The 22767-nt window shown below is 48.2% G+C and overlaps 2 protein-coding genes across 2 annotated transcripts in view; one reads left to right on the top strand and one right to left on the bottom strand.

Annotated features, from left to right (window-relative positions):
• Positions 1 to 10935, top strand: part of Cdon (cell adhesion associated, oncogene regulated) — an 88534-nt gene extending 77599 nt beyond the window's left edge. The window contains exons 19-20 of the mRNA XM_005347024.3: positions 6593 to 6852; positions 7438 to 10935. Of these exons, the coding sequence (XP_005347081.1) occupies positions 6593 to 6852; positions 7438 to 7598 (421 nt within the window). The 3' untranslated portion in view covers positions 7599 to 10935. The remainder of the gene's footprint in view (positions 1 to 6592; positions 6853 to 7437) is intronic.
• Positions 10936 to 12328: 1393 nt separating this feature from the next.
• The window catches only part of Vsig10l2 (V-set and immunoglobulin domain containing 10 like 2), an 18482-nt gene continuing 8043 nt past the window's right edge, over positions 12329 to 22767 (bottom strand). Inside the window, exons 2-13 of the mRNA XM_026778963.1 lie at positions 21295 to 21442; positions 19933 to 20283; positions 19432 to 19707; positions 17629 to 17904; positions 16866 to 17114; positions 16027 to 16287; positions 14373 to 14663; positions 13736 to 14032; positions 12993 to 13115; positions 12711 to 12735; positions 12551 to 12603; positions 12329 to 12435 (exon numbers count right to left, since the gene is read on the bottom strand). Of these exons, the coding sequence (XP_026634764.1) occupies positions 12329 to 12435; positions 12551 to 12603; positions 12711 to 12735; positions 12993 to 13115; positions 13736 to 14032; positions 14373 to 14663; positions 16027 to 16287; positions 16866 to 17114; positions 17629 to 17904; positions 19432 to 19707; positions 19933 to 20283; positions 21295 to 21442 (2457 nt within the window). The remainder of the gene's footprint in view (positions 12436 to 12550; positions 12604 to 12710; positions 12736 to 12992; positions 13116 to 13735; positions 14033 to 14372; positions 14664 to 16026; positions 16288 to 16865; positions 17115 to 17628; positions 17905 to 19431; positions 19708 to 19932; positions 20284 to 21294; positions 21443 to 22767) is intronic.

Genomic DNA, 22767 nt, shown 5'->3' on the forward strand with positions numbered 1-22767 from the left:
AGTGCAGACGGTGAGAATGCAGGACGTCATGGCCCTGCAGGAGGGTCATCACAGTATCCAACAGTGCAGACGGTGAGAATGCAGGACATCATGACCCTGGAGGAGGGTCATCAGAGCGCTGTTATACAGCAGCTCAACTGTTCCCACAATCCAGGAGTAGAACAGCAAGTAAGAGAGCTCGCAGTGATGAGAGGAAACAGCAAAGATGAACTAAATATGAGACAAACCATCACCAAGATACTGTTATGGAAATCTTCAGAGCACGGGTGTGAAAATAAAGGTCGACTGTTCAAGGATTCATGAGTCTTTACTCCTTGCCTTCAAGGCTAATCAAGAGGGTGCGCCTGACTGGCTTAGTGGCAGAATTCTTGCCTAGCATGCATGAGATCCTGGGTTCAATCCCCAGGACTGCAAAGAACTTGGTAAAAGGACTTTCTGTAAAACTTGTCCTGTCATCTGATCAGAGTAACTGTCATGATTATGCTTAGTTATATTCAGCCTTGTAATCAGAAGTGAAATACTTTAGAAGATATTTGTGTGTATAGTTTTACAGAAATAGCTAAATTATGTTTAACTAACTACTCACACGCCTTGTCTCCCAAATGCAAACTTATACAAATGGTCTCTTCTCTTTTTCATTCCATTTGTGCTGTTCCTGTGGCTGATTACAGAGTATTTCATTGTTCCTGTGATTCCTACAATAGTCATTTTTCTTTCTCTTAAACCCTCAGACAGGTGGGAAGGTTGTCTTGTACACTGGCAAGTCCTAGACGACCTGGGTGCTACTGGGTAACCCGGACTTTGTATAGACAGGAGTTCCCTTTACTTGGTGCTGACACAATTAAGACACCGAGTTTCTCGGGCTGGAGACAGCTCTGCAGAAGCGTCAACTCCACGGTTGGCAGCACTACATTTGAAGGCTGTGGAGCCTCGGAGTGTAAACGTTGCTGAGTTGTGTGAACTGTAAAGTGCCTTTTAAGAGTCTCAGCAAACGTTCTGTTCTTTTTCACTCCGTGGAGATTTGGTCTGTTAATTTACATATTCCCAGCTACTCTGTGGCTTTTGATTGCCTTAGAAAATGTCTGAGAGCATGTTCAGTGACAGACTCGCCTCCTCACGCTGCACCTGGTCACATTCAGGAGAGAGGTCGTATCCCTCTATGGCCCATGGCCCATATGCTTTTATCGCCGCATGCCTAGCCTAAGTCCCAGATGGTCTTGTGCTGACCGACACACAGACATCTGGAAGTACACTAACCGGAAAGCGATGGAATTGCTTACATTTGGTTAGCTAAGTGGTTAATTGCTGATTCTGAGCTAAGATTCAATGTACTAGAAAATTTTAAGTCAGTGTGGTTTATCATGGTGAAATCTGGATCCTAGCTACTTTACAAATGTGTATTATATTACTGTCACCCCCCTCTGATGAAGGAGCGTTCAGGATGGAGTTTGTGAGTTCCTGTTACTTACATGGAAAGCATACACTAAGGGAGTTGTACCTTTCTTTCTCCTGCTGAGAATCTCGTTTTTGAATGTCTCTTTAATACCTGCCTGTGGCACACTGCCACCGATGACAGTCCCTGTAGAAGCTGACCCTGTTCTTCTGTCTCACTGACCCCGGTCCTGCCCTGTGAGTGTAACTTCCTGCCCCTCTGGCAGAGGATCTTTAGAAACCATGGTGTGGAAAAGCCCTTAGCCTTCACTCAGGAATCCCATCTACAGCCTGTTTTAAATTCAAGAAGAGCACAGGACAGAGGAAGCCAAAGGGAAGGAAGAAGGCCTCTCACTATCTGGTGAGTCCCTGGCATTTTATTACTTCAGCATGATGCAATTCATTCACATTAGCTCTGCAAACTAATTAATATTTGTAATGTTTATTTACAGGGAACTGCCTTGGTTTTTTCAGATTCTGGTAAGTATGGCTTTTCTTTCTCCCTCAATTTAATTTGACTTCTTTAAAATGAACTTCTCTTTCTGTTTCTTCTTTGTTGTCTAAGTTCCTGGCACCTTCCATTAATTTTCAGATTCCTGCAGAGAAAGGGAAACAGGAACCTAAAGTTTACTTAGCACCTGTGATACAATCAAGGTCAAGTATCTGGCTGTGCTTTTTGTCTTATTGTCCTTAGCTGTCTCCTGTGACAGTTGAGGATAGTCATTCACTGACCTCTAGACAACTCTGACATCAACAGATAGTAGAAAAGTATCTAGCCAACAAAATAGCTATCTATTGAACAAGGGTGGACAATCAGTATTGTGATGCAAACAGCCGGAGGATCAGTGTGCTGGGTTCTCCTGCCTTAATATCCATTTCTTCTTACCTCCTGGGCTGTGGACTGTGAGCAGCAGCTTCCAATGAGCCTGATGATGTTCCTTAAGAGCTTGCTTGCTGGAGAAAAGGTATATACAAAAGCCCAATTTTCTAATGTTAATAATTTTATTTTACATTTTTTAAGTCCTTCCTTACTGAATTTACTATGTGCTTGGCACCGGGCTTTATGACTTTAGCTACACTACCCTTCTGCTGCTACTTGTTCCACTCTGTATTTTCTCTCTTCTGTGTGTTGACACTCGTTTTCCTTCAGCCTGGAGACCTTCAACACCACTGTATTGTCACTGTCTGCCAAGGGTCGAAAGAGGGATCAGATCCCCTAGAACTGATGTTATGGGTTGGTTGTGGGCCACCATGTGGGTGCTGGGAACTGAGCACAGGTCCTCTGCTAGAGTAACAAGTGCTTTTAATGGCTACGCTATCTCTCCAACCCCAACTTGTTTTCTCTTGTTCTTGTTTAGTGCTTGACAATATTTCTTTTTCATATATGCCATATAACTGGTATAAACTCTAGAAAAAGTTTTCTTCCATAAAGGATTTACTTTTACGTTTGGCCATATAGTTGGATCAGGGCCAAATCACTTGAAGCCCAGCTAGGGTTGAACAGATGTAGTGCTGAGTTTTAGGCTTTGTAAAAACCTAGTCTAAAAGCTCCAGCAAGGAAGAGTGTTGTCCACAGAGATGAGGACCTGAGTTCAAACCCTAAGACCCATGCAAAAAAGCTGGACACAGTTGCAAGTGTACTACTTATGACCCCAGTGCTAGGAAGGTGGAGACAGGGGGATTGCTGTGGTTTGCTGGCTGCCAGCCTAGCTCCAGATTCCGTGAGAGACCTTGTCCCAGAAGAAAAGGTGGAGAGTGATGGAACAGACACAGAACATCCTCCTGGTCTCCGCATGCACACAGGGCCATATGTGCCACACAGACATACATATACCACACTGTTTCACATATACACAGTAGGCCCAGTCTATTCCTGATTCACACTTACATTTAGGAGATGGTCCTTTGAGAATCCCATGTGAAAGCCTATGTGTGTTTCCAGGTCTTTTCTTCTTGGCAGGCTCTGAACTCCAGTACTGTCTTCCTAGCCCCAACGATGCTCAGCTCAGCTCCTTAGCTCCTCCATTCTTGATCTGCAGAGCTTCATCTGCACTCAGCTGAGCAGGTGCCTCAAGAGCAAAGGGAGGCTGAAGGTCAGGTTCACACTCACTTCTCGTACCCTTAGCCATATAAATGCTCTAATAACTCCTGATACCTTGAGCAAGTTTAAAGTAAAATTCCTTCATCCTTTTAGTGGTTCGTAGCAGGACAGATATTCTAAACTAAACAGCCAGAGCTGGGAGCCTAGAATTTAAATTTTAAGAAATTCTTTCAAACCAGGTGGTGGTGTCACACGCCTTTAATCCTGCCCTTTGGGAGGCAGAGGCAGGTGGAGCTCTGAGTTCAAGGGAAGCCTGGTCTACAGAGCAAGTTCCAAGATGGCCAGGGTAATAAATACAGAGAAACCCTAGAGAGACAGAGACAGAGAGAGACAGAGAAGGGGGGGAGAGAGAAGAAATACTTCCAGTTAGTCACAGCAGCCATACTGATTCCCCCAACCAGAGATATTTCTGAGTTTAAATTCCCCAGTTCCATAGTTGAACCTAGTGCCAAGTCCTCAGCTATGAAATCAGTAGAGCCAGATACAACCTGGGAAGTACATGCAGCAGCAGCAGCAGCAGCAGCAGCAGCAGCAGCAGCAGCAGCAGCAGCACTTCCTTCCACATCCCAACATTCAGCTGCAACTCTGGTTTGCTTGTTTATCTCCTCTGCTCTGCTGGGAACAGGTCCTCTGTTGTTTTTACCTTGTTATTCCCAATGTCTACCACAGTGCATCACAGTTGGAGGGATCTTCTGCAGGAGACCCTCATGCCTGTTAAATTCTCCATAGTAGTTTGAAGCTAGAAAGATTTTCCCCTCGACATCACCCCATGTTTTAACATGTTCAGAGTCTGTGGGTACCATGTACCACTCAGTAGTCCACTTTGGGGTCCACTGAGTATGAGAGCTGGAGAGGCTAACAACATAATGCACTGTGGGAGGAAGACATTGATCACATGAACACTGTTAAAGTTCTGAGTTGAATCAAGTAGCCAAGAGAGCAAATCAGAATTAATATCATACTCTTTTGAAAGGTGACTTGTCCAAGCCAGGGCTCTGGTTCCGACTCTAGTACATCCATGTCTATACCTGTTTGTAATTTGGGCCAGTTGTAGACCTGCCTGGGAAAATGTGGGTCATATTCATATTTTTACCATATTTTCAAAAGTTAATTAGATCCCTAGTGTCCTTTAACTGTGCAGTTAGTGTATTTTTTTTTAATAGAAGTTGGGTTTATTTAAGTTAAGGACTTGATTTGCTGACATGCCTCTGTTCTCTTTCAGGCTTGTCTGCATCATCTTGCTCAGAACTGGTCTTTCCAATGGCTTGAGCCAACAGAACTGGGACCCTTTCCTAATTTTTTGTCCCAGAAACCTGCCCTGCTATGTGTAAAAAATGAAAATAAAGAATTCTGACCTTTGTTCTTTCAAATGACCTATTTCTAGCACATTGCCATTTTCTTCTGTTTTCCTGTCTGCCTTACATAAAAGTCCATTGTTTTCCAGCTTTTCTTAGTCCCCATTTTAGAAATTAAGAAAAATGTACCAGGAACAGAGGAACAGCTTGATCTTACAGGTGGCGATGATAAAATATAGACAATTTAGCACTGTTGGGGGTAACTGGAGCAGGGAAGCTGAACTAGAACCCACCCTTCAAAGGCAGACTGGGCTTCTCCGGAAGGCATTCTCCAGTCCTGGGGTAAGGGCCCAAGAAAGAGCATGTCAGAAGACTGAGTTCAACGGCGGTAAAACAACCAGCAAATTCAAGGGGAAATGAAGAACTGGGGTACATCCAAGGAAACAGGATCCTGGTGCTTCTTGGGGAAACCACGAGACAGTGGAAGCAGATCGGGAGATGGCCCGAGCATCACCGCTAGCAAACAGTGGCTTTAAGCAAATATTATAAATATGTTCAAGCATTTACAGGAGAATAAACACTCAGGAAATGAACGTGTGGATGTTTCAGTTGTGAAAAAAATCCAAATGGAAGCTTAGGGCTGAAAAGGCACAGGAAGTTGAATGGCAAATGTGCAGGGTGAACGTGGCAGCCATTGCAGGAAACAACAGAAGAATCGAAGAACGGAAAGGTCGAGTCAGGATCTACCCCGTTTGAAAAGACACTTCTTAGCTGGAGGCAGGGGATAAAGATTGAATGGAATTGAAGTGAAATGTTCAGTGCTGGTAAATTCCAGCCACTTAATTCTACAATGGGGAAACCATCTTAAAACTCCTGGCGTCTAAATGGCTAGTCTCTATCCGGTTTCCTCCAAGGCTGAGAGGAAAGCCACCTGTGATGGTTAACACTCTGTCAGCTTGACAGGGTGTAGCATCACCTAGGAGACAAACCTCTCAGGCGCGGCTGTGAGGGAGTTCCTGGCTTAGGTTAATGGAGGTGGAAGGACCCTGAATGTGGGCAGTACTGTTCTGTGGACTGGAGTCCCAGCTGAATAAAAGGGAGAAAGCAAATGAAACACCAGCTTCTTGGCTTCAGATGCAATGGACCAGCTGCCTCCAGCTCCTGCCGCCATGCCTTCCACACCGTGGTACATTGTCCCCTTGGACTCAGAGCTGGAATAAACCTTTCCTTAAGTCGCTTTTGTAGGATGTGTGTCACAGCAAAGAGGAAAGGAACTGATGCGCCTTCTGGGTTCAAAGCTGTGCATTTTTATTCCAACCGTTGTTCAAAGCCATGCGTTTTTATGCTGACCATCATAAGGTCATCCCTCTTAGGCGGCCATGTGTCTTAGCTTTCCATCCTTCCTTTCTCTCCCTCGTTCCTTGCGGTAGCTGGTGTTTCTTGCTCCTGTGTGCTATATCTGGGAACTAGTTAATGAAATGGGAGATGTCTGCTGGCAGTGAACTGGAAGGAAGTATATAGCTTGGGTCATCACAGAAGATGCTGCCCTTAGGTTTGCCTTCGGTGCATGTCCTATCATTGTCCACTATTGCTAGCTTTCAGAGTTTTGCTATTTCAAATTGCAATGAGCTGATTAGTTGTTTTTTAAGCATAATTCTTAAGAGTCTATGAATTTAAAATATTCATTATACTTTTAAATGAACTTATTATAATTATTGATGTCTCTAAACAGTCAGTTCTGTTTCTTCTCACTCAAACTCTGCAGGTGTTTCACCAAAACCAGCGCTCCCCTTCCTGTGGTCCCAGTGGTAGCGCCTTATCCTCAGGATGGTCTGGAAATGAAGCCCCTCAGTGCCGTGAAGGTACCCGTGTGTCCAGCTTCCACAGTTCCTGACTGTGGCCAGTTACCTGAGGAGAGCATCAAGGACAGTGTGGCACCAGCACCTACCCAGCACACCTGCTGTCAGGACACACTCAGTGACATCAATTCTGATTCCACAGAAGATACAGCCGAGTTCAGCAGAGGTACGGGGAGGCGTTTAGTTTCTGGTCTCCAGTGGGCTGAGAACTTTATCAGGAAGTTTTCTACCATCAACTCACTGTTTGCTAGCAGACTGGGTGGGAGCGTTGGGAACTTCAAGAAAAGATAAGGATGGATAAGAGACGCTGGGAAATTCTGTTATTACATCCGGTAGCTCATGTTGTCTCTTCCATCTGAGCACTAACCAAAACTGGCCCTGCTCAGTTTGTGGAATCGGATGAGCGCACACATTCAGGGATGGATAGCAGTAGATAGCTCAGGCTGCTCATTCCATTGCATTAGGGGATGAGCCCTGCTTTTCTCTGGCTCGGCTGTACAAACTATAATCTTTCTGTAAAGTACTATTTGTAGGGGCTCTTAAGAGGATCATTTTAATCTCAAATAACTTATATAGTAAGTGACTCAAGAGAAATTGTTTTTTTAAATGTATTCTTCTTCCTCGGATTCAAACCAAACTTAAGTGGGACTTACTTCTTTGTGTTTCTTTATTATTCAACCTACTGTTTTCAGAACTGCTGTGTGAAGACCGTCTATTAGTCTATAATGTGCCCAAATCTCGTGTTTTTCAGGAGATAGCAATGGCCCTTCAGACGCAGAGGACAGAGCTTTAAGTTGGGATCCTCTTATCTTGTCAGCTGTCGTGGAGGACTGCACAGAGAAGACAACATGGTCTCCTGGCCTTCCTCTAGAGGGGCTGCCGGTGGTCCTTCGGCAAGCCCAGGAGACCTGAGAAAGTACACAGGCCTCCTCATGTTCCCACTGTAAGCCAGGGACTGTACAGCACAGGCTGGGGACAAACTGTGTGAAGGACATTAATTCAAACCAGAGAAAACCATTATTTATTTTTGTAGTAGTAATGTCATGAATGTATCTTTAAAATGTGTGCCCTTTTATATTATTTATGTCTTAAGTATGCCCTTTTCATTCCTTCTTCCGCTTCAATGGCACCCCACACCACCACCTATAGTTTCAGTAATTGGGAGAGCATAGGGATCATTCTGTTTTCCAGAACCTTCAATGGCAGTAGGGACTTGTGCTGGGTCCCGTCTTCTGGCCTATTCAGTTGTGGGGAGGAGGGTTGCCCAAGCCATTTGAAGTTTGCCATCGTCACCCCCAGATAGAAAACTGTCACTTATCCCATGTTACCAGACTTTCAGAGAACTTTTAAAATCAACCACAGTTGTGATCTTATATTTATAATAGCAAACCCAACTGACAAATTTTATGGCTGCCTTCCAGAAAAGTACTAATACTGACTTAGTTTCTCTCTTTACCTGGGTATAAGAAATGATCGACCTTCTGGGTAGCAAATTAGCCAGTGTTATGAACAGAGAAGCATGTAGGGCCTGGTTGGATTGTTGGATTGTGTAGAAGGGGAACCAAGTTCAGAAGAAAAATGAGTGCCTTCGTGGTCCACCGCTTTAATCATGTCAGCTTACAGATTGGGCGCCATGTTTGCAAGGGTGTGTGCAAAATCAGGCTTGTAAAGGGATAGCTTGCAAAGAAAGCTGCCACGCGCCTCAGGAAGAAGGGACCTAAGCGAGCTCTGTATTCTGTAGTGCTCGTAGTGCCTCACCACTTGAAGACGGTCCGTTCTGTCACTTCCAGCATGCACAGTGTCTTGGATGATAGCAGCAAGCATGGTGGGTCAGCCTTCTGCCACTATGCCAAGTTACCTGAGCTGATTATCTTACTCAGGAAAAGGTTCTTTTGGCTCACAGTTTCAGAACTTCCAATTTGTGATTGAATGGACCTGTGGCTCTGGGCCAGTGCTGAGGAAGCACATTGTGATGGGCATGCATGGTGGAGCAAGATAACTTATACCATAAGCCTGAGGCACGGGGAGGAAGGGAAGAGGAGCAGAGTGTACACACCCCCTCCAAGAGCATGCCTCTAGATCTGGAGCCCTCACACTTGTCCCCTGTTCAAGCCTCTACCACTTCCTAAACATGCCACCCTGGGCACCAGGCCTTGGGAAATGGAGCCAAACTATAGCAGATGGCAGGGAAGGCTAAGCTTGAGGAAAAGGTTTAGGGGCGTTTTCTGACATTTTTCTGGCTGCCATCATTGTGAACTCAGTCTTTGGTCCACAGAGTCTCTACATCACAGTTACTGTTTTCTGAGTGGCAAGAACATTGCAGCTATCTTTGGAAGGCTTTTCTCCATGTGTAGAACAGAAACCCCAGGCACCACAAATGCACTTCATAGCTCAAACCAGGCCCTGATGGATCACTGCTTGTTTTTGAATGGTGTATCCCTTGGGGTTGGGGGGAGGGGGAATGACAGAAAATTATTCTCCTTTGTGGAATCCAACAATTGCAGGATACGTTTTGTTCTAGTTGCCCACAAATTGCAGTGGAAGAGAATCAGATTCTGTACTAATCAACTCTGTGTAGATGTGCCAGTGTTCCCTTTCACACATTTGTATCTTTTATAAACAGAGCTGTTAGTAGGTATGTGCTGTTTCAGCAAGGGCGCTATGCAAGTTACTCCCGGTAGAATGCAGCGACTGGAATTCCACAGCTGGGTAGTGGGGCTACTGGAGAAGCAAGTTCTATGATCTCGGGGTTCATGTCTGTAGTGTACGAGATCTGTAGTTAGTTTTGGAGACAGCTGCAGCCCTTACATCTGTGACTAGCAAAGGACAAAGTCCTAGTACATGTGACATAGAGACATACTGTGTGTGTTTTGCCAGTCTAGTTAGAACAAAACTGTCTCATCTTGGAGTGGGGGTTTAAGAAAGCAGGAAGCAGATGTCTGTGGGCGGTCAGTTTGTTGTGACTCATAAAGCTTGAGCTTTAGGTCAGAAACTGCTTTTAAAGATTGAATTTGACATGGGGCTTGCCCATGATGAAGAGAAAATGACTTTACCTTTAGGGCAATCTCATTGTGGACTGCTTTATTTATGATAGTAACGCTGTTTTAAGTGTTATCCATTTTATTGTATTTTATTTATAAAAATGGCTTTATATATTGAGATATATAAATATAAATATAAATCTATATAATTGCTTTTATATTTAGGAGTTTGAATTCTCCTCAGTGTGAGTTTCTCTGAACTTTCATGCCCTGCACAGTCACCAAAAGTGGTCCTAGCAAGTGTCGCTTCCCCCAGGAATTAAGAGGCCATAGGAAAATAAGGGGGTGGCATGCATTTGTAGGGTAACTACTGTGTTTTAGACTCCGTTCGTTAGTGTTATCCAACCCCTACAGCAAGCAGAGCAGGCATGAAATTCCCGGCTCACGCGTGAACAAGAGGCTGCACTGGAGCCATTTCCCCGGTCCGTCACCCATGTTCCCATTTCCCTGCCCTCTGGAGGTGTTACACTCTCTGTGGGACCAGTCCAGAACGTGGGCTGTTGGATCTCTACTGCGCTCTTCCTCTGCAAGTCTCCTGCTGCAGCTAGTGGGGCTTCCCCCTGTCCAGACTCATCCCAAACTGGCAGAGCAGAGCCAAGTATTCCATCTTCAGGAGTCTCTCATTGACATCCCGTTCTAGCCCTCACCCCACTCCTACCCTGTCCCTCTCCCTCCCCTCATGGAGGTTTGACCTTCAACTGACCTGATGACCATGAAGTTGGTAGGTCCTCTTCATGTTTTGGGTGACTGTTTAGCATTAAACTTACTCGAGTCCTAGTGAATCATGTCGCCGCTCCCTGGTTGTGTTCTTCAGTTATGTGCTGACTCTGGGGATAGGTGCTGTACAGGGTACGGGTTAATTGCATTATTGAAACTGTTGGTGTGATCTCATCATCAAGTGGTTTGCTGGATTCGCTTTGTATAGACTGAATCTCTGAAGACCAAGGCATCGTACCAGGCTGATCCTATCACTTCTCTCCGCCATCTTCAGTGCTGCCAAGAAACTGTTCGGAATTGTCTTTACCTGTATTGCTCGCTCTTACAGCCTTGACTGTGAGATGCACATTTTGTACTATATTGAAAAGTATGTTTTATTTTCCCTAAAGTTGTGATATTATGTTTGAAATTGTACATACTTTAAGTGATGTAGTTTTGACAGGTTTTATTTTGTTGATATGATTTTATATTAAAAGAGAATGCTGCTTTCACACACAGTAGCCCTGTGAAGAGGGGTACTCGTGCACTTGTGTGTGCACAAAGTAGCCCTGTGGCTTGTTTCTAGGGTATGTAATGTCCTGTTCGGAGACTTTTCAGAATCTCCACCTTGTTGCTCTGCAACTCCCCTGTGAACACCCAAGGGCCCAGCCACCTCTCACTTGTCCTATCGAGATTGGGAGGGAACAGAATCATGGACAGCTGTTTGCTAGGGAAGATAGCATCGGGTAGACAGGTGGATGGGGAGAAGCGAGGTGAGAGGAAGCCCTTCTTCCTTGGAGTGTCTGTTACTGCAACCTCAGGATCCAGGATGGATGCAGCACCTCCAAATAAACTTGCTTCACCGCTTTGAATAGTGGAAGTGGTTCATCTTCCCTGACCAGAAAAACAACAGAACCCTCCCCACCGGGTGTGGCCGCCGTTTTGTACTTCATTTCCCATACTTAAATAAACTATTTTTTACTCTTAGACACAGTCCTGAGAGCTGTGAGGAAAGCGGAAGCCCTTTCTAATAAAGTCGAAGTGTGTGAGAACCAAGGAAACTGAAGTTTCTCCCAGCTTTCTGTCTCCCGTCAGGCGCCACTTTCCTTGTTGCTGGCAGATCAGCCTTGGCTTCGCTGCTGTTTTCTTCTCACCCGAATCCTCTGCGGAGGCAGCTCTGAGTCCTGATTCTTTCAGTCAGCCAAAGAAGCACTCGCTTGTGTTTCACCCAGATCACGCACACGCACACGCACACTCGGAGCCAGTGACTCACGCTGGCAGCTAGCAGAGTGTGACTTTGGAACAACCCTCACTTTCTGTCAGCCAGCTTCCCCAGGCCTGGTGGCTGGAGTGTTGCGGAACACTCCGCTGGCGCAGATTCCAGAAGTCTGACCACTGCTGGGTCAGAGGTGTCCCTAAGCTGCGTTTCAGCAAAGAAACACATACCTAGGCACACCTGGTTCTTCCTGCCAGTAAAACAAGGTCCAAGCAACCAACTCAGAAGTTTGGAATTGAAATGATGCTGCAAGACAGAGATAGAATTGCGCTAGGAATTGCTCAATCCAGCGCCTCCCCCATCCCTCTTCTCGAAAGAGCGTAGAGCTGTCTCTTAGTGTCCTGGCACCAGGGACATTCCCTGTACCATATTCAGCTACTCTCAGATGCCTTCCATGTTTTCTTCAGTTGTGTAGTGTCCTCTCTCTGGCACAAGCCGGCTCAGGGTCACTTTTATCACGTGAGGTGCTGCAGCTGGGACACACCCACTTCCCCAGTCGGGATATTGAATGGGAGGTAGTTGGTATCTGCGTGTTGGATGGGGAAGGGAGAGTTGCCTCCTTGCTTTTAAGACCACAGTCTGATGGGATCATTCCACCCTCTTTGCCTTTCCTCAGCCTGTTTGCACCGTCATTGAACTCCTGGTGTTGCAGTCACCGTGAGGGTGACTTTCACTGGTGCCTCAGTGGATTCTTGCACAGGGTCTGAACTTGAGGTGGTAGTTGCTGTTTCAGTGCCTAGAAAGGGCACAGGTGGGCAGAGAAGAGCCAGCAGGGGTGCTGAGGCCACTCTTGGGACAGCACAGAACCCAGCACTGGTTTCTGTGTAGCCATTGTCACAGGCGCTGCCTACCTGCTGGTGCCTCCGTGCTTTCCCTGGATCTCCTCTGATGCTGCCTGTGCTCCCTGCGGTGGGCAAGGGAGAGAGGAGTGTCAGAGGGTTCTGTACCTTCCTAGCCTTCCTTCCCAATTCAGAAAAGTCCAGACCCCACAAAGATAGGCTGTACACTCACATGGGAACAAGCAAGCGGCTGAGGTCTGTGGGGAGAAATGCAAGAATATTACTTGTCCAATGCAGTGTAGACCCCGGGAGAATGGCCCTTCCCTTCCTAATGGGCTTCATGCAGAGTCCCAGAAACCTAGGGGAAATGGCCTCAGAGCTTGAGGCTGGCTGGGGTCTTGACTGTCAAAGGATGACAACCTAACAAGGGAAGAGACTAGATTCCCCTTTGGGTAGGTCTACACCATACTGCCCTGCGGGGTCAACAGCCCATCCTTCCATTTTCCCCACTCACAGGGGAAAGTGTGTGGGTGCCGAGCAGCATACTGGAACACCAGCAGAGAGATCGCCAACGCCACCACCATTCCTGTGCCTGCAGCACCCAGTACAGCGGGGTAGGCACTGAAGGCGGGGTCCACTAGGAGGTGAGAGCAAGGGTTGTATTAATTAGCAACAGTGGCCCACAGGGCACAGATATGGTACCCTTCATATCCCAAAGTCTCTGCTGCCTATTGTGGGAGGCCCAGGGAATGTGGTGGAGTTCAGTTCCTTCCCATTGAAAGAGGTGATCTGGCTGCCTGGTGCTGATGGTTTGATTCCCAGCCAAATACCCATTTCTGGCAAAAGATACATAAGGTTACTTATCTTGATGCATCAGTCCTGAAGGGATAATATATATAGGCCATGAAGTAAGGAATTCCCAGGACAGAGGGAGCAACAGGAAGCTGAGCTCTCCTGTTCCTTGAGAGGTAAGACTGAGGCACAGAATGGGCTCCTCTTAACCCCTAAACATCATTCTCTCTCCAGTTTCTTCAGATTGAAGCTGGAGTAGGTCTGCTCCTATGACTGGGTTCTCCTGAGCTGCCCAGAGAGATGGTAAAGGACAGTAGGAAAGAACAAATAGATGCATACATAGGCTAAGGGACCCATCAGGATGGAGACAAAGGACTGGAGCAGGATACCCTGTGAAGAGGAGGATAGGTCAAGTTTCAGGTCTTTGGGGAAAAGGCAAGTTCCTCCCTGCTGCCAGCCCAGCACCTGGCGTCTTCACCTCCGAAGGATGTCCTGCGGTGTGGTGGTTCATAGCCAGGATGCGGAAGGCGTAAAGGACTCCTGGGTCCAGCCCTCCCAGACGCCGGTCCCTGCTCTCTGGCTCGATGTCACTAGCGGCTACCTCCCAAGCACCAGCCTCTGAGCTGGAGACACTGGCCCTCTGCTGTACCAGGAAGCCCGTCAGGTTTCCGGGGCCGTAGATGGCCCATTGCAGCTGCACCTCTCTTCGTTGTCGCCTGTAGGTCAGGCGGCTGATGGTGACATTGGGAGGGGCTGGATACCCTGGAGGTGAGTGAAGATGGGGATACATACAGGCATCTGCCTAGCAATAGCTATGTGGGTTTCCCCCATGGATGGAAAGTCTACAGTGAGGACAGACAGGATGGCGTGTGTATCCCCAGGCGTCTGTAATCTCCACTTTCCCATTGATAAAATGAGTGGCGTCCTATGTGCCTGTATTCGAGATTCCACCAGATTCACACTCCCATAACCAATCTAGTCACTTTCTGGAAGGTGCCTAAATTTTGGAGAAGGTAATTTCCAAAGCCTCCTGCAAAGCCCTCTGCAGCCATCTGTCACCTATGTCCCTTGCCACAGGAGCACACACCCCCTTTACACTCACTCAGGACCTCCAGCAGCACACTCTGGCTGCTATTGCCCACGGCATTGTGGGCCACACACTGGTAGGTGCCCCTGTGCTGTGCTGGGTCAGCATCTCGGACTTGAAGGCGCAGGTGGGTACCCTCGGGGTGTAGAATGAATCCATAAGCACTTTGTTCCAAAGGCTGTTGCTGGGGTCTGAGCCAGAGGAGCCGAGCAGGTGGTGTGCCCTGCTGGAGAGCACAGCCCAGCCAGGCCTCTTCCCCCTCTAGCACCGACACTCGGGGTTCAGCCACTGCCAGCTGTGGGGCTTCTGCAGAAACAGAGAAGATGATGCTGTAAAAAGTAGCTGCCCCCAGCTGTTGGGAATAGCTGTTGGGAAGCCTGAGTGAACAGAGAAGGCAGCTTTTCCTAAGCCTCTCGGCCCTCCTGTTCAGACTTCTGATGTGGTCCACTCCGGATTCTGCCAGTCATTGCAGTGTTCCTGAGTGATCCTCCACCTTCCCATCCCAGCCTCTGTTACTTCAGGCAGGGGTCCTGCTTACTCATCCCCATCCCCAACACCTAGCAGGGGCCTCCTTCCTGCAGCAGCCTGCCATCTCCCGGCTGGCACTTTGCAGAGCCATAGGAGGGATTCTGAAGGCCCCTGACAGTCAGGTGCCAAAGGATCTCTTGGAGTGGGATTTCTGAGTCTGAGGCATCAGGAAGGAAACATTTTGAGTTGAGGATCTCCTTAAAGCCCCCTAAAGTGCACTAGTCTCAAAGACTTTGGAGAGCAAATGGAGAACCATTTTGTGAGACCTGATGCATGCAATAGCTCCTGTTTGCTTTCCCCACCTTTTAAACCTTTCAGTTTTGAACTCTTATTTTCAGTTGTTCATAGACTGAGAAGGGGTGGGTGAAGACAGGGAGTGGGGGACCAAACTGTAGATAAAGCAAGGGACACAAGAAGAGAGGTCTTTGATGCCGGAGGCACCGAAAGTCAAGAATATGGCCAGGCACCTTCCTTGTGCAAACGATCAAGTGAGAAACGCAATCGATGGACCCACACCATCTAGTCCAGTGCTGCCCCATCCCAGACTGTAGCCGGCAGCCATGCATGTCCACTGAGCACTTGAAATGAGGCCAGATGTACGGTAAATTACAAATATGCTGCATTTTCAACATAGTGTGAAAAATGTTAATTAACTCATAAATAACATTATTACATGGGAATGAATTTTAAATAATTAAATGTTTTACCTCTTAATGTTTTAATGTGGCAACTAAAATTATATATAGCTCATATTATATGTTTATTAGACAACACTGATCTTGACCAAGTTCTCTCGTTTTATGGATTAAAAAGGGAGGGGGGGGGCTGGCAAAAATGGCTCTGTGTGAAGGAACTTGCCACAAAGCCTGAAAACCTGAGTTCACACGGAATCCACATGGGAGACGGAGAACATCGTCCTCTGTCTTCGACAGGCAGAGAGTGGCAAGGGCACACACACACACACACACACACACACACACACACACACACGGAAATAGTCTGAACTCCTGGAGAGAAAGTGAATCAGTCCCTCTCTTGATTCACTTCTCAGCACAGCACTGCACACCTCCAGAGCCCCTAACCCTGGTTCTGAAGGGGTCCCCATGCCCAAACCCCAGCACCATGACGGGTTCCTGCTCACCTAGCCTTAGCCGGCAGTGGGAACCAGGGCCTTTGAGTGGGTGAGAACCCCGGCAGATAAACTCTCTGCCTGCCAGATTGCTCTGAGCCTGTAGGAGGTAGACAGCCGGAGAAGAGCTGGGCTCACCCAGGGACTGCTGATGTCCGTCCAGCCAGCTCAGCATGGCAGGAGGTTCACCTCCAGGCCACTCACAGCTCAGCATGATGAACTGGTCACCTACTGTGGCTGTGGTCCCACAGGTGGGGCTCCTGGGAGGTTCCCCTGGAAAGGAGCGATGGGATCTTGTGGGCAGGGGAAGGGCCTGGCAGACACACTTTCCCCCTACCTTTCCCTCCACTCTATCACATTCCCTGTCATTTATCCAGGGCTGACCGTGTGGGAGGACAAAGGCAGCAGCAGATGCTGAGCAGTTATTAAAGTTGGTGAGCACTAGATTATAGGTGGAAAACAGTCTTGGGCTCTGGGTGGTCTTTGAGACAGAAACACATTGCAACCCTCACTTGGGCATGGATGCACAGAGGAGGACACAGAATAGAACATTTGAAAAAGATAGCTTTGAAGTCTATTTCCAGATCAACATGTAACAGGCAGAAGCAGAGTGTAAGATTGAGGGTGTCACAGGTGGAGACTCTAAGCAGAAACCAAGGAGGGCAGAGAACATGATGGACAGGAAGCTGAGAACGGAATGTTACCATCTCCGTGTTCCCTGAAATGCCTGGGAGCAGGAGATCCAGAGCTTAATCCCGGACCCCAGGTCCTTCTGGGTATCCTATGATTCATGTCCATGCTTCCTGGAGCCAGCACTACCAGGGTTCTGGGTGTTAGCTGTGTCTACTTACAGAGAGTGACCCTGCAGAGGATGGGCATGGCCAAGGTTGGGTGCTGTCCCATGCAGGTGAAGATGCTGCCATTCGGAAGTCCAGTGGCTGTATAGCTCCAGGTGACATTGTTGGGGGCAGTCGGGCCAATCCCTTGGGGCCCTTCCCAGTGAAGCTGGGCTTTTGGAAAACCCCCAGACCAGGTGCAGAGCAGAGTCACAACCCCAAGGGTGGGGAGCACAGCACAGGAGGGCTGTCCTTTGGGGGGATCTAGGTAGAGAGGTGGGTGAGAAGGAGCTGAAATGGCTCCCCTGTTAGTGCCCAGCAAGCCTGGCCCAGGTGGGGGCTTGGAGAACCGGGGTGACGAAGGGGAAGAAAATGGAAAGAGGGGGTTGGCAAAGAAAATATAGGCCTTTGAGTCAAGGAACAAGAAGTTCAAGAGGTAGGCAGTTCGGAGGTCCCGTGGGATCCCAGAGGCCCCATGAAAGGCCTTTGGTCTTCATGTTTGCCCCTGGAATCTTGCCTCTCTGTCATTGTAGCGCCGTTCTCTGTGCCTCAGTCCAGGCCTTGGGACCATGGGAGTAATGACTTGGAGAGGGTAGTAGGGAAGTCTAGGAGCTTCCTGTCTCCCGGCTCTTCCCATCACCTCCCTTGGCCTTTCTCCAGACACACCTTCCCCAACTCCAATAACTTTGACATCATGTCCCCCAAGGTGGCTGGAGGCTGCCTGAGCAGAAGCCTGGGTAAGCTCCAGATTTGGGTGCCCTCCCCATTCAACACTCACAGTAGATGGTGAGCTGGACTGTGGACTGGGTGTGGGTATCTAGGTGGCTGTTGTGGGCCAGGCAGGTGTACAGGCCTGTGTGGGTGCGGCTAGCTCTGGCAATGATGTAGGTGGGTCCAAGGTGGACCTGAGAGTCATCACGGAACCACACATAGTGACTAGGAGGATTGGATGCAGCAAGGCAGCTCAGGGTCACCTCTTCCCTCTCACTGGCCCAGAACCCGTCCTCAGTGAATCCCAGGGGCTCCACAGTGATCACAGGCTTGTCTGGACCATCTGGAGGACAAGGAAGGTCCGTCACACCTCTCCATTCTTTGGCCTTCCGTTCGCACATGCTGTTGTTGCTGATTGTCTTCACCCATCCCGGGAGCACGTAGTACACACTGGCTAGCTGCAAGCCTTGTTCCCTGTGTTAGAGCCTCCAGAGACTGGGAAGACTGGGACATAGGCATGGTACAGCGCAGAGTGGACAAGTCTCCTGGAGACAGGAGCCTCATATTGTGGGAACTGAGCTTGGCCTATAGAGTTGGATTGAAGCAAGGGGCCTACTAGGCAGATGATCAGGAATGGTTGACCACTCCAGACTCCAGAAGGAAGGAAACAGAGGAACAACATTCTGAGCAAAAAGCCTACAGCCAACACTATTCACCTCACTGAGTGGCTGCCCTCCCTTCTCTGGATTTCCGAAATGGGGCTCTCCACTCCTGCCATCTTTCCACCTTCCAGAAGGGAGAGAAGTCTGCCTTCCTCCGTCACCCTGCTTCCCCTTCTTTCCCCAGCTCTCCTGCTCATTCTACTGCACCCTGTCTTCAGTCTGCAATCCCCACACACTATCTAGGTTACTGGAAGGGCACCATCAGTCCCTGCTCCTTAAGGTCTCTGGACCAGTGGGCAAGGTAGCATTTTTAAGAATATCAGTCTCCAGAGGTAGAGGGAGAGAATTAGGAACTCAAGACAAGTCTGGGCTACACAGCGATTGAGGCCAGCCTAGACTAAGACCTTGTCAAAAAAAAAAATAAAATTAAAAAAAAGCAAGCAAATGAATAGCTCTCTCTCTACCTAGACCACCGCTGTTGGGGGTCATTGTGTTGTGGGTTTAAATTTACGATAATCAAATCTTAGCAAAAACAACCAAATTCAATCAAGCAAACCACACACCAGTTTTTACTTTAATATTTATGTCAAGTAGATATATCTAGAACATTATTTCAATATCTATTCAATTTAAAAGTTAGCACTGTGCTGTTTTATATTTTCTCACTTCAAATGGGTTTTTAAAACCTCGGGTGCATTTCCCCCTTATTCGTAGAGCTCAAATTGGCCACATTCTCAAGTAATCAGAGACACCTGTGGCCACCATAACGGGCACTGAAAGTGGCTTTTTGTCTTCCTCTGGCCTTCACTTTCTGGTTTCTGACTGGCAGCTCTTGGGCCAGCTTGCTGTCCTCTTTGCTCTATGGCCCTTCTCCCTGCTCCCCCAGGGGTCTGCTGGTCAGTTAAAGCCCCACACACTCAAAACAAAGACCAACTTTTGAGGTCACTCCCCAAGTTGTAAGTAAGATCATGAATGCGAATAGATGCCCCCTTTCCTGGAAAAACAAACTCACTACTTTCAAGGTTCTAAACCTTGACGTGAGAGACACATTTGGCCCCAATGGGAAAAAGCACCCTCCAATGTTTGGAGTCTCCGGGGGCTGGGGCTGGAGCACTCTTGTGAAAGGATTTGGGAAGCTCTAACATGGGACCAGAGGCCAAATTTGGGTAGGTAGGGGCTAGCCAGGGTCCCGAGTTGGTTCTACTCACAGATGACATCTAGGAAGGCCCCATCGCTGCTCAGCTGGTTGATTGCATTGCTGGCACTGCAACTGTACCAGCCGAGGTGGGTCCGGTTGACTGGATCTAGCTGGAGCCTGGGCTCTGAAAGACCCACCAGGACCTCCTCAGGTCTTTGGGGTGTGTGATGGCGCCAGGAGAAGGTCAATGGCTCTGTGCCTTCCCTCACGGCACATGTGACCACCACGGAGACGCCTTCTATTGGGGATGGGTCACTCAGGTGCACCAGAGGCTTGGACACAGGCACTGATTAGAGAAAGAGAGACCTTGGGTTTGTTACATGGACCCTTGTCCAACGGCCCATGCCCTGCTGTCCATGGGCTTTTCTGGTCACTTGATTTGGAACACCCCATCTTCTAAATCCCAGGATTCCCCACTCGCGGGAAGAGTCATTAAATCTGGAGTGCACCACGCGCCAAGAAGTGCATGCATAGAAGCTGAAGGCTGGCGACAACAGCCTTGGCGCCTCACCCAGCACGGCCAGTGTAAGATACAAATAGGTGGTGTGGACCTGGCCATCGGATACAAGCAGGGTCTGGCATAGGAAGTGGCCACGGGCACTCTCTCGGAGCTCCTCTATCACCAGGCTGGTGTTTCTCAGACTCACGACTCCCAGAGCTTTCGCCCCGGACTCCACCCTCGAAGAGGCTCCGTTGGTGACTGCCACAGGTCGAAGAGCCAGGGAGCCCAGAGGAGTGAAGCTCCAGAGGACCGCCACTGGGGCAGGCCCAGGACGGCAGTCTAGTTCCACAGAGCTGCCCCGCACTCCTTGGATAGACAAAGCCTCCTCTCCAGGGTTGTTGGAGGTTGAGTGGGGTTGGTCTGGGGACATAAGAGACAACCATAATGTCTATGTTGTCCTAGATTCCAGGGTGTATTCCACCCCATTATCTGAAGTCTGTTTCTGACTCTGTAGGTCCAGGGAGCCCAATGGGCTTCCGGGAGACTGTGGGGGCCAGTAGGCAAGATTTATGGCAAGTAGGCAAGAGCCAGTCCCGGAGGGAATCTGTGGGGGTTCCCTGTTTAGATGCTTGGAAGGGAGTTTAACTGACATAAAGGCGCATCCTGGAGCAGAGTCTCCCCCTCCCACCTTCATGCCAGCCTGTCTACCCTCTCATCCATCCATCAAACCATCCGCTAAAAATACAAACTCATGGGCTCCTCAGACCAATGAGTAAGAATCCCAGAGTCTGAGAAGGGGTCAGGGTCCAGGAGTCTGTTTTTTGTTTATTTGTTTGTTTTCAGATTTAGTGTGTTTATTTGTGTGTGTGCACACATGTCTGTGTATGTATATGGGCACTTGTGTGTTTGCAGGTGCACATGCAGGAACCAGACGAGGGTATTGGATCCCTCAGAGTTGGAGAGACAGATGCTGGCAGGAACGCCCAGTTTGTTACATGAGCCCCGGCATCCAAGCTGGGCTCCTTATGATTGCTTAACCATCAACCCATTTCTCCAACTCCAAAACAGGGTTTTCAACAAGCATCCTAACGTCAATCTGATTAGACTGGTGACAATGGCAATCCTGGGGACACAAGAGAACTAGACAGGGTCTGGAAGTTTCTCTGTAAGGATTCCAGGCTAGGAGTCTAGCTTCCTCAGATCCTATTGTGGCCCAGGGAAAGGAGAGCAGCCTTTGCCAGTCCACCCAGCTTCATCAATTTGTCAATCAATCATGGTGCAGCGCATTAAGGATTATAGTTAGTACATGTTAATTAAATGTCTAGCAGATGGATGACGTGAATGAATGCCATCAAATGACCACGAGTGTGCAAAAGGGAAGAAATAATGGGATGTGAGAAGGGGATAGGAGAAGGTCTGAGCACCACTCACCTGAGGCTCCTGGATGCAGTAGGCAGAAGAGTACCAGGAGCTGGCAGCAGAAAGGTCTGTGATGGGCACTCAAATGCAGCATGGCCCCATCAGGCCACTTGCAGCTCCTGCCTAACTTTTGAATCCCTCTCTTCAGGGTACAGGAGTCCTGGAAGGATGGAGATCAGGCTCAGGTTGCCAACCTCAGCCCTCCTGATACCCCTGCTCTCCTATTACCCTGACTGCCCTGATAACTCATGAATTATTTACCTGATAATTCACCCTATCCATAGCGCAAGGTTGGTGAGGGGCAGGCATGACGGAGAGGACCATGGCTCCTGCATTTCCAGCTGAGTGGTACCAGAGTGTCATGGAATGCAGTGGTGAATGAAGCCTCCAGCCTCAGAACCTGTCAACTGCTCCATGTCGGGCTTCCAAGGAAGGATGCCTAAGGTTTAACATGTTAATGAATGCCATTCATCCCTTCCTGGGTTGTCCCCATATTTTGTGGGAAGCTAGAGATGTAGGAGGAAGAGTCAAACAGAGGTGAAGGACTATGGGATTTCAGTAAGTTTTCAGCTTCTTAAAACTTTGGTAACTTCATAGATAAATGGGGTTACACTCTAAGTTACAATATATTGTGAATATTACATGAAATTTATATCAGTGTGTGGTGGACATTTGGATGCCAGTAATGTTCTATTTCTTGATTTGGGTAGGGTCACAGTTCACAAAGCCTTAAAATTTAATGCACTTTATGTTTGATATGATTTACACATGTACACACATACAGGTGTATGTATATATACATGTACATATATATACAGGTGAGTCCTGCCTAGCATGCAGTAGGTGCACCATTGTCTGGAGCTACAGCAGAATTCAGCATTTTCTTCTCCAGGGTTCTCTGACTCCCCCTCTTGTGTGTCTGTTACCCTCATGGTGTTTGAATGACAGTCTGAGATGGGGTTGGGTTTTTCCATTCTCTGTGGCAGGGTTGAGGGGAGGGTGAGATTTCTGGACCCCAGCGAGAAGGGAGATCTGATGTCTGGTGTCAGGTTCTGGTGACAGGATTGCTGTCAGAGGCAACTGCTAGGCAGTTGGGTTCAGAGATACTCTGACCTTTGTAATTTTGCCCTAGGACAGTAGCCCTGTGAACAGACCCTGTCTCTTCCCATAACCCATGGGCAAGGTTTCCTATCCCCCATCCCCTTAGCCCAGGTAGTCCTTGAAAAATCTGATTCCACCTATGTAGTGAGAACAAGTGTGCCTGATCCTAGAGACTAGTTCATATGGATCACTTGTTTTGATCTCTTGTAGAAATAGGAGCGGCGGGCTGCGTCCCGGCACCCGGCTGCCCACATGGCTAGCTCTACCCGAAATAATTACACGGACACTCTGTTCATTTAATCACCGCTTGGCCCTTTAGCTCTAGCCCTTACTGGCTAATTCTGATATCCCGATCAACCCATCTCTAATAATCTGTGAGCACCG

Source organism: Microtus ochrogaster, chromosome 5 (genome assembly GCF_000317375.1).
Source record: "Microtus ochrogaster isolate Prairie Vole_2 chromosome 5, MicOch1.0, whole genome shotgun sequence".
In the NCBI taxonomy this organism is placed as follows: Eukaryota; Metazoa; Chordata; class Mammalia; order Rodentia; family Cricetidae; genus Microtus; species Microtus ochrogaster.